The 13,476-nt window shown below is 39.3% G+C and overlaps 1 protein-coding gene across 1 annotated transcript in view; it reads right to left on the bottom strand.

The window, feature by feature from the left end:
• The window catches only part of UPF3A (UPF3 regulator of nonsense transcripts homolog A (yeast)), a gene marked incomplete at its 5' end in the record, with an annotated part of 22,502 nt that extends 11,147 nt beyond the window's left edge, over nucleotides 1-11,355 (bottom strand). The window contains 4 exons of the mRNA XM_010144398.1: nucleotides 563-673; nucleotides 767-865; nucleotides 2,828-2,934; nucleotides 11,249-11,355. Of these exons, the coding sequence (XP_010142700.1) occupies nucleotides 563-673; nucleotides 767-865; nucleotides 2,828-2,934; nucleotides 11,249-11,355 (424 nt within the window). The remainder of the gene's footprint in view (nucleotides 1-562; nucleotides 674-766; nucleotides 866-2,827; nucleotides 2,935-11,248) is intronic.
• Nucleotides 11,356-13,476: the final 2,121 nt, after the last annotated feature.

The following is a 13,476-nucleotide window of genomic DNA, read 5'->3' as shown; positions in this document are numbered from 1 at the left end:
TGTCATACATAGTGAAAGAGTAAGTGTTCTGCCTGTTGTCACCTGGAGATACAGCACATCAATATTCCATGTCATCCTGAAAACTGCATACCAACATTGGAGATTTTAGTGTTGATCTTACTAAAGATTCTCCCGAGACTGTGAAAATCATGCTGCATGCACACAGAAAACAAAGTGTTGCCTTACTTTCAAAACTTTTGCCGAATCTTGACTGCGAGAACGAAGATCATTTCATGTTTCTCAATAAAAGCAGCTAATATCAGGGATCTGTTGTTAAGTATTCAGCTATTTTATCTTTTAAAAATAAATCTACCACCTTTTAATACATCTGTAAGTATTCAGAAGTATTAAGGACCTATTTCTGAAGCCACTGCATATGCAACACTTCCAGGGAAGTCAAGTGATTCCATGCATAGAGACTACTTGGCTGGATTACAAAAATTTAACAGCAATAACCTCAATCTGTTAGACTTAAAAGGTCAGTTCTTGCAGGTAATATCATAAAGATATAAAAATAAGATATTTAATATTCTCAACAATAAGAAAAATCAAGAAAACAGACCAATGAGTTCCCTTGTTTTGGCCTCAATCTCTCCCAAAAGAATCTCAGGATTAGCACAGATTTTCTCTTCATCAGCACAATAACTCTCTAAAAATTTCCTATATTCTGGATCTGTGAAGAAAAATTTTTGAATTACGTTAATACTTTGCAATGCAGGACAGAAATGGAATCTATTTTCCACTGTGACACCAAGAAAATGTTTACCGTCTTCAATGCTCCCAGCTTTGGCATCCTTCTTCTTCAGCTTCTTTTTTGAAATCTTCTGGAATGGAGCAAATTCAACCACTGCAGGATACTCCAAACCTTAGAAGAGATCAATGCTCAATTTTTTTGAGGGGGAGAAACATTTCCTATATTCAAGCAAGATTTTCAAACCTTTTGAAACTTGAGTTGGGCAGTCTAACTCGAAATTAAAGGTGAATGTTTCTACAATTCCATCCTGAGCTTCTAAAGAAAAATTACATGCAGCAGTAGTTTTAAATTCAAAACAAAATACATTTATATTTTAATTATATTCATAAACATTACTGGACATGCTAACAAAGACTGTCAAAATGAAGATGACTACTGTTGAACAATAAAATTCCCGTATTATTTTTTATCACTCCCTTTTAATTCTTCTCAGATATTCATCGATTAGAAGAAACTACATAAAATCTCAGCTTGACAAGCGAATACTACTGCAAAACAAATTCGAAACAACTGAGTTGCTTCTGTAAAGTTTTATTGCCAAAAAGCTTAAAACACAAATAAATGTTGGTAAACATGCATTAATAAAACATACCACCTTCTTTCAGAACCAAAACTGTAAAACTTAGCAGGTAAAATTGTGTGAAACTTAGTTTTTTCTGTTTATGATGGACCACGCAATCTCTGTATTTACTGGCATGTATTCTTTGTTTTGAATTCTGCTTTAAATACTGGGTTTTTCTTTGGACTGGAGAACTGTGTGCAGCTTTGGAATTTCACCCAGTTTCCCCTTGCAACAGGTTCAAGATTACACTTTGCTCAAATCCACTAAAAACTTGGCTTAAATCAGCTAGAACACTTGTTAACCTTATGGAACCTGGTAATCCTCGTTTTAATTTTAGCCTCATAAATGCGATGCCGCCACAAGCCTCACCACAGGGCACCTTTGATCAAGACCTGTGCTCTTTATTTGCACAATCATGCCAAACCGGCCAGTTGTGACCAAACTCAGTTTTCCATTGTACAGAATATTCTGGCTTCAGAACAGCATAATGCTGAAGAATGCACTTAATTTAGGCAAAGTGAAGTCCTGGCAGAATCATAAAAATAGTTGCTTTCTAGTTTTTCATTTAAAACATCCAGAATTTGAAATCACACACTGCAAGGAATGTGTTGTTCTCCATCTTCAGGAAAATCCATCCAATTCTGATTAAATTAGAAGCCTATAAAATAGGCAGGAAGAATTTGTTAGTTTGACAGCTGGCTACTTTAGAGCTCAACTCTCCAGTAAGAGGACAGGGCTTTTTGTAGGACTTCCGCAACACTGAGTATACAGAATAAACAATGTCTATACAAGAAATCCACAAATCTGTCTGTTTTATACAACCCATAGAACTTTTTACAGAAGCTACGAGTGAATGTGGCAAGGAACTGCTAAAGGGAAAGCACCGTTTCTTGGCCATAGCAGTTTCATGCCACTGTAGGAGACCTGGATTTATCCACACCTACACAACAGACTTTTTCTTTACTGTTGAGCAAACTTTTGCAGACCGAACATTTTAAGGACGGCGACCAGTTTTGTTGCTCTTGTTCTTGGAACTCAACTCAGGATGTCTGCGAATGCTCTAAAAACTCAAGTTGTATGTATCTCAAAGTGGGTAACCAACTTGATAAAGTCAAGTTTTCTTCTTGCTTTTTCACAATGGGAATAAATGGCACAGCTTTATCTCACAGAAACACACTAAAGATGTAACAGTTCATGCTTGCAATGTGTTCAGTTACTGTTGTGATGAATTGTGAAGATTGAATAAGATTATTATCTTAATAGGATCTTGACAGTGTATTGCTTAAGGTATACAAGAATGCAGATAAAGCATTCACCCACACGGACAAGCAAGACGGAATGGACAAATATATCTTGCACTTCATTATCTTTTAAGTGCTATATTTTAATATATTTTTATGTAGTTAACTGTAAACTGACCCAAAAAAACCTGGCATAATTAGCAAAAAGGAAGTAACGTTCTAAATGGCATATGTATATATACACACTTAATATCTTACAAATAGTCCAACCTTTATTATCAATGAAGACATAGCCATCAAAGCGATCTCTAAAAAGAAGGATGTCCTCAGGATTTCTAAAGTTAATGTATGCTCTTGAGTAGAGATGAGGATAAAGGCTGCAACAAGAAACAATTTTATTTTCTGTTATTTACTATTCCATTCAGGACTACGAAGAAAGTAAAACTAGAAGGATCCCGTTGCAATTCTCATCTCCTTTGAGAAACGGTTACCTTAAACACGCATACCAAAACCTTCACAAATACATATCCAATTGTATCTATGACAAATAGTAACTCAACAACTGAGTTCCTGGTTGCAACTGTGAAATTTATTCTGAACAGAGACAAGTATTTCTAGTTTGTCTCTGTAAATTGCAGAGCATACGCTTCCCTTGTGCAGGATCAAAGCTTTAAGCCTAATATTTCATGGTTTAAGAGACATGAATAACAGCAGTGCTTTTTGGGGAACTTCTTGGGCATTCTGTCTCTGAAATAGAAGGAGGTAAGTAAAAGCTCCCAGTGAAAAGGCAGTTGTCAAGCTGTCCCTCTATTTAAAGGGATTTCCGCCTTTAAGAAAGATTCAAGTCTAATAATTGGCAAGATAATCCACTGAATTATATGGAAATAAACTCCATCTGATATACATGTGTATCAATATATATATACAATGTCTACTTGGGAAGAACAATTACTGTGAAAATCCAAAGCATTTCTAGCAAAAGAAAGATCAGGTACTTACCTAGAACAATCCTAATTCTTCAACAATTTATTGGCACAGGTCCCACTCCAAGGGTCAATGTTTCACATGCCTGATAAAAACCTCAGGGTTGACACACCATCAACCACAAGAAACTGAAGTCATTTAAGGAATTGCCACCCATCACCCAAATTACTGAGTCATGGCATGTACATCCTTTAAACCCCTGCAACTGTGATATAAACCAGTTTGGATTTAAGTGCCTTCAATGATGGCTATGTGTTACACGAGGTTTCTGAACATCCCTGAATACAAGCCCTTTACTTTAAAATCCCTGTGTTCATAATACTATTGCCACATGTGGCCTGTCTTTAGACAAACTCACCACCAGCAGGAGACAATAATCACACATAGTGGCAACTGCATTTCAGTCCCATAGCTACTTCAGAATCAGATTTTACAGTGAGTGAGAGTCAAAATATGGGTTGGTATCACAGGATTCACGCATGTGGCAGCTCAAAGCAACACAGTTACAAATCGAGTAATTTTTTTCTTTTTCAAATGTGCAACCGTACAGATTCTGCTCTGGCTGTTAGAAGGGATGATAAAAAGCAGTGCTGTCAATAACTAACCAATGATTTTGTAAAGCCCCCAAATTTGTGTTTGGTATTGTAGCCAGGAGAAATGTTAAAAAAAAAAACTAAAGGGCTTTTTTCATTTAGATGTTTTGCAAATACCAGCTATGGCGCGTTTCTACAGTATGCAGAGGATAAACCTTCTGAGAGCTATTTCATTATATGCACTCACTGTACTTTGATTTTCTAGGATGGGAATAGCACTGAGTGCCCTGTAAGCAGGTAACCACAAAAATGCCTGCCAGGACACAGCTAGGGCTGTGCTGCTGACATGAGGCAGTGCTGAAAGACTCTACCGGCACGGCATGCTCCCTCATCCGCCATAACCCACACCAATGCCACAGCTATGGAACACTTGCAAGCAACCTGTGGACAGCTTTACCAAAAAAGCACGGTGGCAGGTTGCTGGTTTTGTCGTGAGGTTTCGCAAACCCTGCAAAATCCTGTGATCAGATTTGCAAACCTTCAGTCTGCACATGCAACACAAAGTATCTTGAGGTTGGGTATACAGTTACCACCGAAGTGCAAAGCAGATGAAACAAGACAGTTTTCTTCTCATTGGTTTCAAAGAAAAAGAAAAAAAGATTTAATGTAACACTCTTCATAACTACATAAAGTTAAAAAAAATTTAAAAATCTTAGAAAAGTTATCTTTTACAAAATATCTTCTAAAGTGTACGTAAATGAGGAAATTTTATTGTGGCAACCTACAGCTGTGTTGGAAGAAATGTCTCTGTGCTGCCCAATGGCTGGAACAGTGAAGTCTCTGATAACTGGTGCCTCCCAGGAAGAAGTAAACTTCTTTCTCCATCATGTTAACAGGACTATTCTTATGTTTCATGTTCTTTGACATGAAGCCTCATATTAGAGACTGATATCACTATACACTTGAAGTGCTGAAAATTCACAAGACAAAACCAGGAATCTCGAGAAAGCATTATTTTTCAGCCTAGTTATGATTATCTGAGACTGAGAAATTCAGCTTCAGTTTCTAGTCTAAACAAGTATCTGTGTTTTATCCATCTTCAGTTTTCGTAAAATACTAAAACTTTCCATAGATCAAAGACTGGGACTCAGACAAGTGTCCCACCCACTACATTACTGTGGCACTTCTCCGTCTCATTACACAGCAAACAGCTTCATCATCTGGATGGATTTGCTATGGTTATTAGAGCATTTATTAGTAAGGAAAAATTGAGTCTGAAATGCATAAACAGGACTCTGGAAAGCAAAGATTTAGAATTTATCTGGCAAATAAGGGATCCAGTGTTGTGCTATACATCATTAACATCTTCAACAACTTCATTCACATCAGCAGAACCATACAGAAATATAAAAGCGCGCTTGTGCTCAGTACAATACTGATGTGCACAGTAGCACAACAAAATAGGATTTTCTGTCCATTATTGTCATTAGGTAGAAACCTGTAGAAACACAGCTACAGTAAATTTAGCAATTACAGGTTCCTTCTCTGATGGCATCACTTCTACAGATCAAGATTTGGTTCTCATATGCATGCATATGAGTTAGCTGTCAGAATGCTTAGTGTATAAAAGCCTGATTACTGTTTCAGTCCCATCTTTCAGCTCTTGCCCAGCAAAGTGTGCAGTGTGCCCTAAAAAAACGCACAAAATTCACTCTATAGCTGGCAAGTAAACTAAACGTTGCAAATCAGAAATGCTTAGCTCTGACCTGTATACAAAGTCATGTCTCACTCTGGGTTTCAGACACCTGACTTCCAACTGCTGCTCCTCACCCTGGATTCGCTCTTTACCTATCCACAAAACTCATTGGCGTAACTGTGCAACGAAGAATGCACGGGGCTTCACAGGACACTCTGTAGCCAATACACTCTCCTAGGAAGATATACTCCTGCTCTACTTTTGTACTTCATATTCAGCGGTTATCGGATACAATACAGCTTTTGCTCTTCAGAATTTTGCCTTCCAGTTGAGTCCTACAGACGGGCCACTGGACTCTGTGTACCTTCTCCTTTTTTCCAAGTATCTACCAGCATAGATTTCATTCAGGGTATGAAATGCAGTTACGAGGTTGCATGGTTAGTTTTATCATTAGTTACCTCGTTCTATTCTGCCATATGTTTGCTGTCTATAATGCTGCTTTCCATCCATATCACATTTTGGACAGATGCACTGCACATGATGCTGGCATCTCTGGGATACCACTTAGAGCAGTCTCTATGGAAATCACCCAGATGAGTCTGACTGTAACATTTCTTCAGTACAACACACTGTTTCTTTGTTTTCTGCTGTGTGTTCAAGGTATTCAATCTTTTAGGTTACGTGTATTTCTGTAATACTTGGTCTATCATCTCTTTAAGCCCTTAATTCTATAGTAATTTTAATAACAAATACATTCTAATAGTTTACTCCTACAAAGCATCTTTTAACACAATTGTGAAAATAGTAGTACGCAGGAAAGCCATTTTAAATAGTTATCTGCAATACAAACAGCAACACATAAACTATAAAAACAGCCATCTCGTCTTCATAAAAACACTTATCAACTTATCGTGTTGTATATATAAACAAATATACTTTCTTCTATGCATATTAATATATAGATCTCTGCATCTAAATTTTGGAGTGTTAAACTCCTTCATCCATATATTGCATCATAATTTTTGATCAGATAACTCATCTACATTGGCATGTCAAGCTAAAATCCACTGGCTTTCATCCTCTTGTCTCTCACCTCCTGTTGTCATTCACATAGTGGATAAAACTGGCATAATTTAAAATTAATTTAGCTTTTCCTTTTAACAGATATAAATAAGCACAATTTGCTCAGCAGAAAAGCAGCAGAAACACTGTGGTACTGTTGCGATGACAGACTGTCACTCATTCCATCCAAAATATAGCAGTGGTGGTTCTCTTGAAACTCTGAAGGCACCACGCCTTCAGAGCTGCAATTCCTGGGTGCATACATCATCCTACAGTGTTAATGCTATTTGCCTACAATCATCCTGGAAAAAATAGTTAATATTTGGAGTCTGAGAACAAGACAGACTATCGGGAAGAGTCTTTATTATCAGCTATAGATAGTGTGTTTATTCAACAAACATTGCTAAAGGCCATAGAATCAGTCACAGAAAGAGTGGTTTGTGTTTTGATGTCAATGTACAAAAGAGAATAAATGTAATGTGATAAACTGGATGAATCTGAAAAAATGAGCGAAACACAATGCAAGAAACTTTCAGAAACGATTTTACTGAAACGGACATAACGGAAAAAGTGTTATGCATTAATGACATTACTTAATCAAATGAGATTTTAAGAAGTTTTCTAAGTTGCCTGTAAGATGATACTGTAAACTGAAAGATAACCTTTAGACTGCAAAACCAGAGAAAATTGAGTTGATATGCATATCTTGTTTGTTTTGCCTTCTAGGGTGAGATGACCTTGGAAATAAAAATGTACAAGCAGTTACAGTTAGATCTCTCTAGTTCTCTCTGCGACAGTAACCAGTAGAGGATGCTTAGAAAAAGTTTATTAAAAAGAGGAAATGATACACTGACACTTCAGCTTGTATATAATTTCAGCTACTTGCAGCCTAGGGACTTTGTAATACAGAACTTGTATCCCTGTGCTCAACAGGATTCCATATCCATCTAAGTAAATATTTGTCTAACTGCTCCTGAACTATTTCAACCTCCACCATTCTCGGCATCAATTTCTGAGGAGGAGTTCTATGGTTTTCATAAGCCAGAGTGTTTTGTTGGGTGGGGGGGAGGGGTGTGTGTGCAGGGGAGAAGCCTGTACTCCACAGTGAAAGAAAGCTGAACTTCTGTTCTAGAGTTACACAGGATGGAGTTAAACTGAGATGTTACAGCTCTTAAGGCAATCTTGTCTGCTTCTGCATCAAATCATCTGTATGCTCCTTTCTCTTTCCAACAAACAGATCCTCTTCACCGAGTAGCTTCTCCAAATCATTCTCTTGTTAGGTAACATGAAATCTGCTTTTATTATTGCCAAATTCTCTGGATTGGTTGCCACACAGAACAGGACATAGAAAAAAAGCTACCAGTGAAAGACAAAAGACACTGTAGAGAACATGCCCACTTTGTCCTGTAGCTCTTCCCGTGGCATGAAGATACATCCACAGTCTTCTGGAATATTGTGAACTGTCCATAACACAACAGATTACTGGAGCACACTGCTTTACACTGAAGACAGAGTTCTCCGCTGGATAAAAGGAGACTAAGACTCACTGTATTAATCTTGTCCCTAACTTACAATTTCTGAAAGTTCACTGTTATCTTCAGGAGTGTGTGAACATGTAAACAGCTTAATCACAAACAGATGCACACGGGTATGTGTCAGCATTCAATGGGGGCAAAGGGGGCAAGGTGATCCTGTGCCAGTCAAAGAACAAATAATCAGTCAAGCCAATATTCTGCAAAACTACAGCTAAATGCCCATTCAAACTGCATAGTTTGCTGAAAGAAGTTGTAGCCATACAAACCTTGTAAAGATGAACCCATTCTGAAAAAATGCATCTTTTGCAGGAAGGTGTAATATTAAAGAAGCAAGATGAAGCAAAAAAAAGTGAATAAGAAACAGTTCATGCTGAAAAATTCAAACTTAAATGAGAATATTTTTATTCTAGGGAGTTTAAATTTGTGAAGGCAGAAGAGAACATGAATCCAAAACTCAGAAGGAAGAGAACATTTTCCTTCCAGATCATTATTTTATTTTAGGACTCATACACGGGACTCAAGGAAACTGACAATAAAAGAGATATATGAGAGATGTAACTGTTCAAAATGAAGATTAAAAATATGTATCCTTTGCTGGCTGCATCTTGAAGTCTATTAGCAAAACAATGTGAGCAATACAGATTTATCTTCTTCAGACTTTTTAATCACCAAGATCTGCTCTTCAAGGCAAATTAATTCTGTAGGCTTTTTAAGCATGTCCTCATCCCTCTACTAGAATGAACTACTGTGTCATATATACGATCTAACAAACTTTTTAATATATATGTGTCTTCTGTCCTCTGTCCCTAGCTGTATGAAAGCACATGACTAATAAAGAGCACGAGAGAAAAAACACAGTATCTTTCTTCAGTAACCTGACATGGATGCAATTAGAAGAGCGGACAGCAGTATGTCTGAGTACTCCAAATTTCATTGCATAAAAGCAGAATCAAAAGGAAACTTTACAGGCACAACTGTTGTCAGTGCCTTCTCTTTTCTAAGATGGCTGACTCCTTAAATTCTTGTGCCAACAATTGTTCTGGAATATTAAAATTGTAATTTTTTTTAACTGTTTCCTAGCATTTGTGCAGCTAAACACAGAGACAGTCTTCTTCAGAGAACTTCTGTTTGCCATTGATATTTTCCCCTTATCAAATGAACAGCTGAGATGGAAGCCTTAGAGACCCATGTGGAAGTCATGTATGATGAGGTTCAGAAGAAAAATGTAAGCAACTACGAAGTACTCCACTCTGGTGAGATCTCACTTAGAGTACTGCGAGCAGCTCTGGAGTCCTCAGCATAAGGACAAGAACCTGTCATTATCAGGTCCAAAGAGGGTGCCACAAAAATGGTCAGAGGGATGGAGCACCTCTGCTACGAGGACAGGCTGAGAGAGCTGGGGTTGTTCAGCTTGGAGAAGATCAGGCTCCAGGGTGGCCTTATCGCAACCTTTCAATACTTCAAGGGGGCTTGTAAGAAAGATGGGGGCAGTCTTTTTAGCAGGGCCTGCAGCAGCAGGACATGGGGTAATGGTTTAAAACTAAAAGAGGGGAGATTTGGACTAGACCTAAGGAAGAATTTTTTTACAATGAGAGACATGAAACACTGGCCCAGGTTGCCCAGAGAGGTGGTAGATGCCCCATCCCTGGAAACATTCCACATCACGTTGGACAGGGCTCTGAGCGACCCAATCTAGCTGAGGACGTCCCTGCTCCCTGCAGGACTACATGATCTTTGAAGGTTCCTTCCAACCCAAAGCATGCAATGACTCTAAAGACTTCCAAACAGTCTAAACTCTCCTCTTTCCTAACTACACATTCTTTGAGGTTCCTACTGGAAAAGCTGAAGTACCTATGATTTAGTTGCTGCACATACGTGTAACTGTCTAGGTCAGGCAAATGCCATAAAGTTTCGTTAAACAGACATTTGTTCTTTTCTGACTGTGGAATAGTCAGCATTAACCATCTAATAGCACAGTTGTGGCAAGAAGTGGTAGTATCCTTTCAAATAAAATCAGCCCAGGAACTAGACAGTTCCAAGTGTAATTTGCCACAAACAATTCCCTCCGAAGGAAACCCTATCTGCTCTGGCTGGGGTCACCTGTAACTTTAAAAGTTGGTCAGCAATAAACATCCAGGATCTCTCTGTAGTCAATGACAAGAATCTCATGCCCGTGAATGATGATTCACTGCACATCAAGATAGCCTAAGACTGGCAAGATGGATCTTGTATTTTAGTTTTTCAGAACACATGCATATGTAGCATACAGGGTATTTTGTTTACTTTAGTGGTTAAGTTCCTTCTCTTCTGGAAATTGTTTTTTTTTCGAAAGGGAATCATATTTTACAACTGCAATACTGAGTAATTATACAAATAAACTAGCAACTCTGATTTATTTTAAATCAACCACTATTTCATTTTCCTTTTTTTTCCCAGTTTTTTTAGTTTTAAATGAGACAAAAATCAATGAAGCTGGGTTATTTGAAAAACTGACAAAACCATGTAAGCAAACACAGAAACTAAGCTCAAATGGAAAAACATGAAAAAACTTCTGTGATATTTGCCCTAGGCTGACTTTTGTTCACAGCTGATACACAGTTGGTTGCATTTTACCAATAATAGTTAAAAGAAACATCAGGGTTTCACACAAAATGATGTTCTACTCATACACAAAAATTTTCTGGTTTAAAGTCGCCAGTGTAAAAGGGCAGGGCAGGTATCCATTGTCTCTACATATGTATCTAGCTTTTCACAAATATTTTAAGTAACTAAGAAAACTAACAAAAAGGGCTTGATGGAAAAAATTTGTAATTTGCTATGTCCAAAATACCTTAATTAGGTTTTAAGAACCTGAAAACCTGCACAAACAGCTCATCCTCACCTGGGATCAGCAGTGCAAAACTCAAAATAATCATGGGCAGGTAGAGGATGTAGCTGCTCTTCCAGTTGCTCCTTAGTTAGACAAGGAGGAAGCCGTCGAATAACTATCTGCACATATAACAGAAAACAGAAATTTATCTTTTATTTAAATACTGTAGAAAGAGACTACACAAATTACATTACTCCACTTCAAAACCTCTTCCTCAAATTGGAAACTTCAGTGGAGCATTAGCCTCCCAGTGATTTACCTTCTTGGACTTGCTGACAGATGGAACAATTTCCCTATCTCAGTTTCTGCTAACACTGCAAAATTGTAGGGTAACTGAAATATTCTGATTAAAAGCTTGAGAACCAGAGCAATTTAGCCAAGAACACAAGATATTAACAACCAACCATAAAAATAGATATTGACTATTAAGAAAAATATTTAGTTTAAGCCATCTTTTAAGTCTTTTATAACAACAACATTTTAGTGTATTAGGTGTATATGTCCTGCAGTGGGGGGCTGCAGGAGTGGCCTCTGTGAGGAGAGGATGGAGCTGCCCTGTGCTGACCACAGCTGCTCTGGTCCAACTGACCCACCATAGGGCAGTGGCTGAGCCACTCAGCTACAATGGCGGTACCTCTGGGCAGTGGCTGAGCCACTCAGCTACAACGGTGGCACCTCTCGGAAAGGACAGAAAAGGCTGCACAGCAATGTGTGAGACAGAGGAGTGAAGGGGGAAAAAAGTGTGAGAAACGGCCCTGTGGACAGCAGGGTGTGAAAAGGAGGTGCTTTTCCCATGTAGGAGACCACAGTGAAGCAGGTTGTACACCTGCAGCTCATGGAGGACCACAGTGGAGCAGATATCCACACTGCAGCCTGTGGGGAACCCTGTGCTGCAGCAGGTGGAGATGCTCTGAGGAGAGCTGCAGCCCATGGAGAGCCCACACAGAAGCAAGGTTTTCTGGAAGTACCTGCAGAATGTCAAAAGGAGCCTGTGCTGGAGCAAGTGTATCCTGAAGGACTGCAGTCCATGGAGAAGAATATGAATAACTGCAGCATGTGGAAGGGACCTCCACTTGAGCAGTTTATGAGGGACTGCATCCTATGGCAGGGACCCCACACTGGAGAGGGGAAGAGTGTGAGGAGGAAGGAGTGGCAGAGGTTATGTCCTGTCCATAATCCTCATTTCCCATGCTACTGCATTGCTTGGGGGCAAAGGAGGTAGGGCCTGGGAAGGAAGTAGGGAGAGTGGGAAGGTGTTCTGGTTTTTAACCTTTGTTTCTCGCCATTCTACTTAGCTTTTTTTAATTAGCAATAACGTAAATTCATTTTCTCCAAGTTGCATTCGTTTTGCCTGTGACGGCACTTTGTAAGTTATCTCCCCGTCTTTATCTCAACCCATGAGTTTTTTCATCTTATTTTCTCCTCGGTCCTACTGAGGAAGGAGCAAGAGAGCAGCTGGCCAGAGGTCAGGCAACTACCCAAAGTCAACTCACTAAACTCAGGTAAAATGGCCATTACTAAGAGTCAGGAAACCAAACTGAAACCTCTGGGACAGAACAATGCCACCACGCAAACAGTAAAATGGCCATCAAGCTTCATAAAATCTATTTCCATTTCCTGACAATATCTGAATTTAACTTGACTTAAGTTACAGCGATTTTCAGTGCTTCAGTTTTCCAATTTAGAAAATGGGTATATATCAAATCTCACGTGTATAAGTATTCTTTGAAAATTGCTCTGATAAAACCAGGGAGAAACAAGTGCTTTTCGAATTTGCAGCGCTGCTGCTGAGGATCTCAAAATGCTTAAGGGCATAAACACCCTCATTCTGCGGATGAAGAAACACCTGTCCAAACACCCGAACCTCCTGAAATTAGACTGTCGAATATGTCTGTCGAATAGGGCCTACCTGGGCCGTGCTCCTCACGGCAAACTTCCTCTGATCCTCTGACACCTCCCGCCAGAGACCCACCCCACCGCGCCCACCTGCCCGATCTCAAAATGCTTAAGGGCATAAACACCCTCATTCTGCGGATGAAGAAACACCTGTCCAAACACCCGAACCTCCTGAAATTAGACTGTCGAATATGTCTGTCGAATAGGGCCTACCTGGGCCGTGCTCCTCACGGCAAACTTCCTCTGATCCTCTGACACCTCCCGCCAGAGACCCACCCCACCGCGCCCACCTGCCCGGCCCTCCCTCCCATGCACCCCACCCCTCCCCACCTCGCCCCCCTCAC

Source organism: Buceros rhinoceros, unplaced genomic scaffold, assembly GCF_000710305.1.
Source record: "Buceros rhinoceros silvestris isolate BGI_N320 unplaced genomic scaffold, ASM71030v1 scaffold2451, whole genome shotgun sequence".
NCBI classification, from domain to species: domain Eukaryota; kingdom Metazoa; phylum Chordata; class Aves; order Bucerotiformes; family Bucerotidae; genus Buceros; species Buceros rhinoceros.
This window is presented reverse-complemented; position numbering and strand designations above follow the sequence as displayed.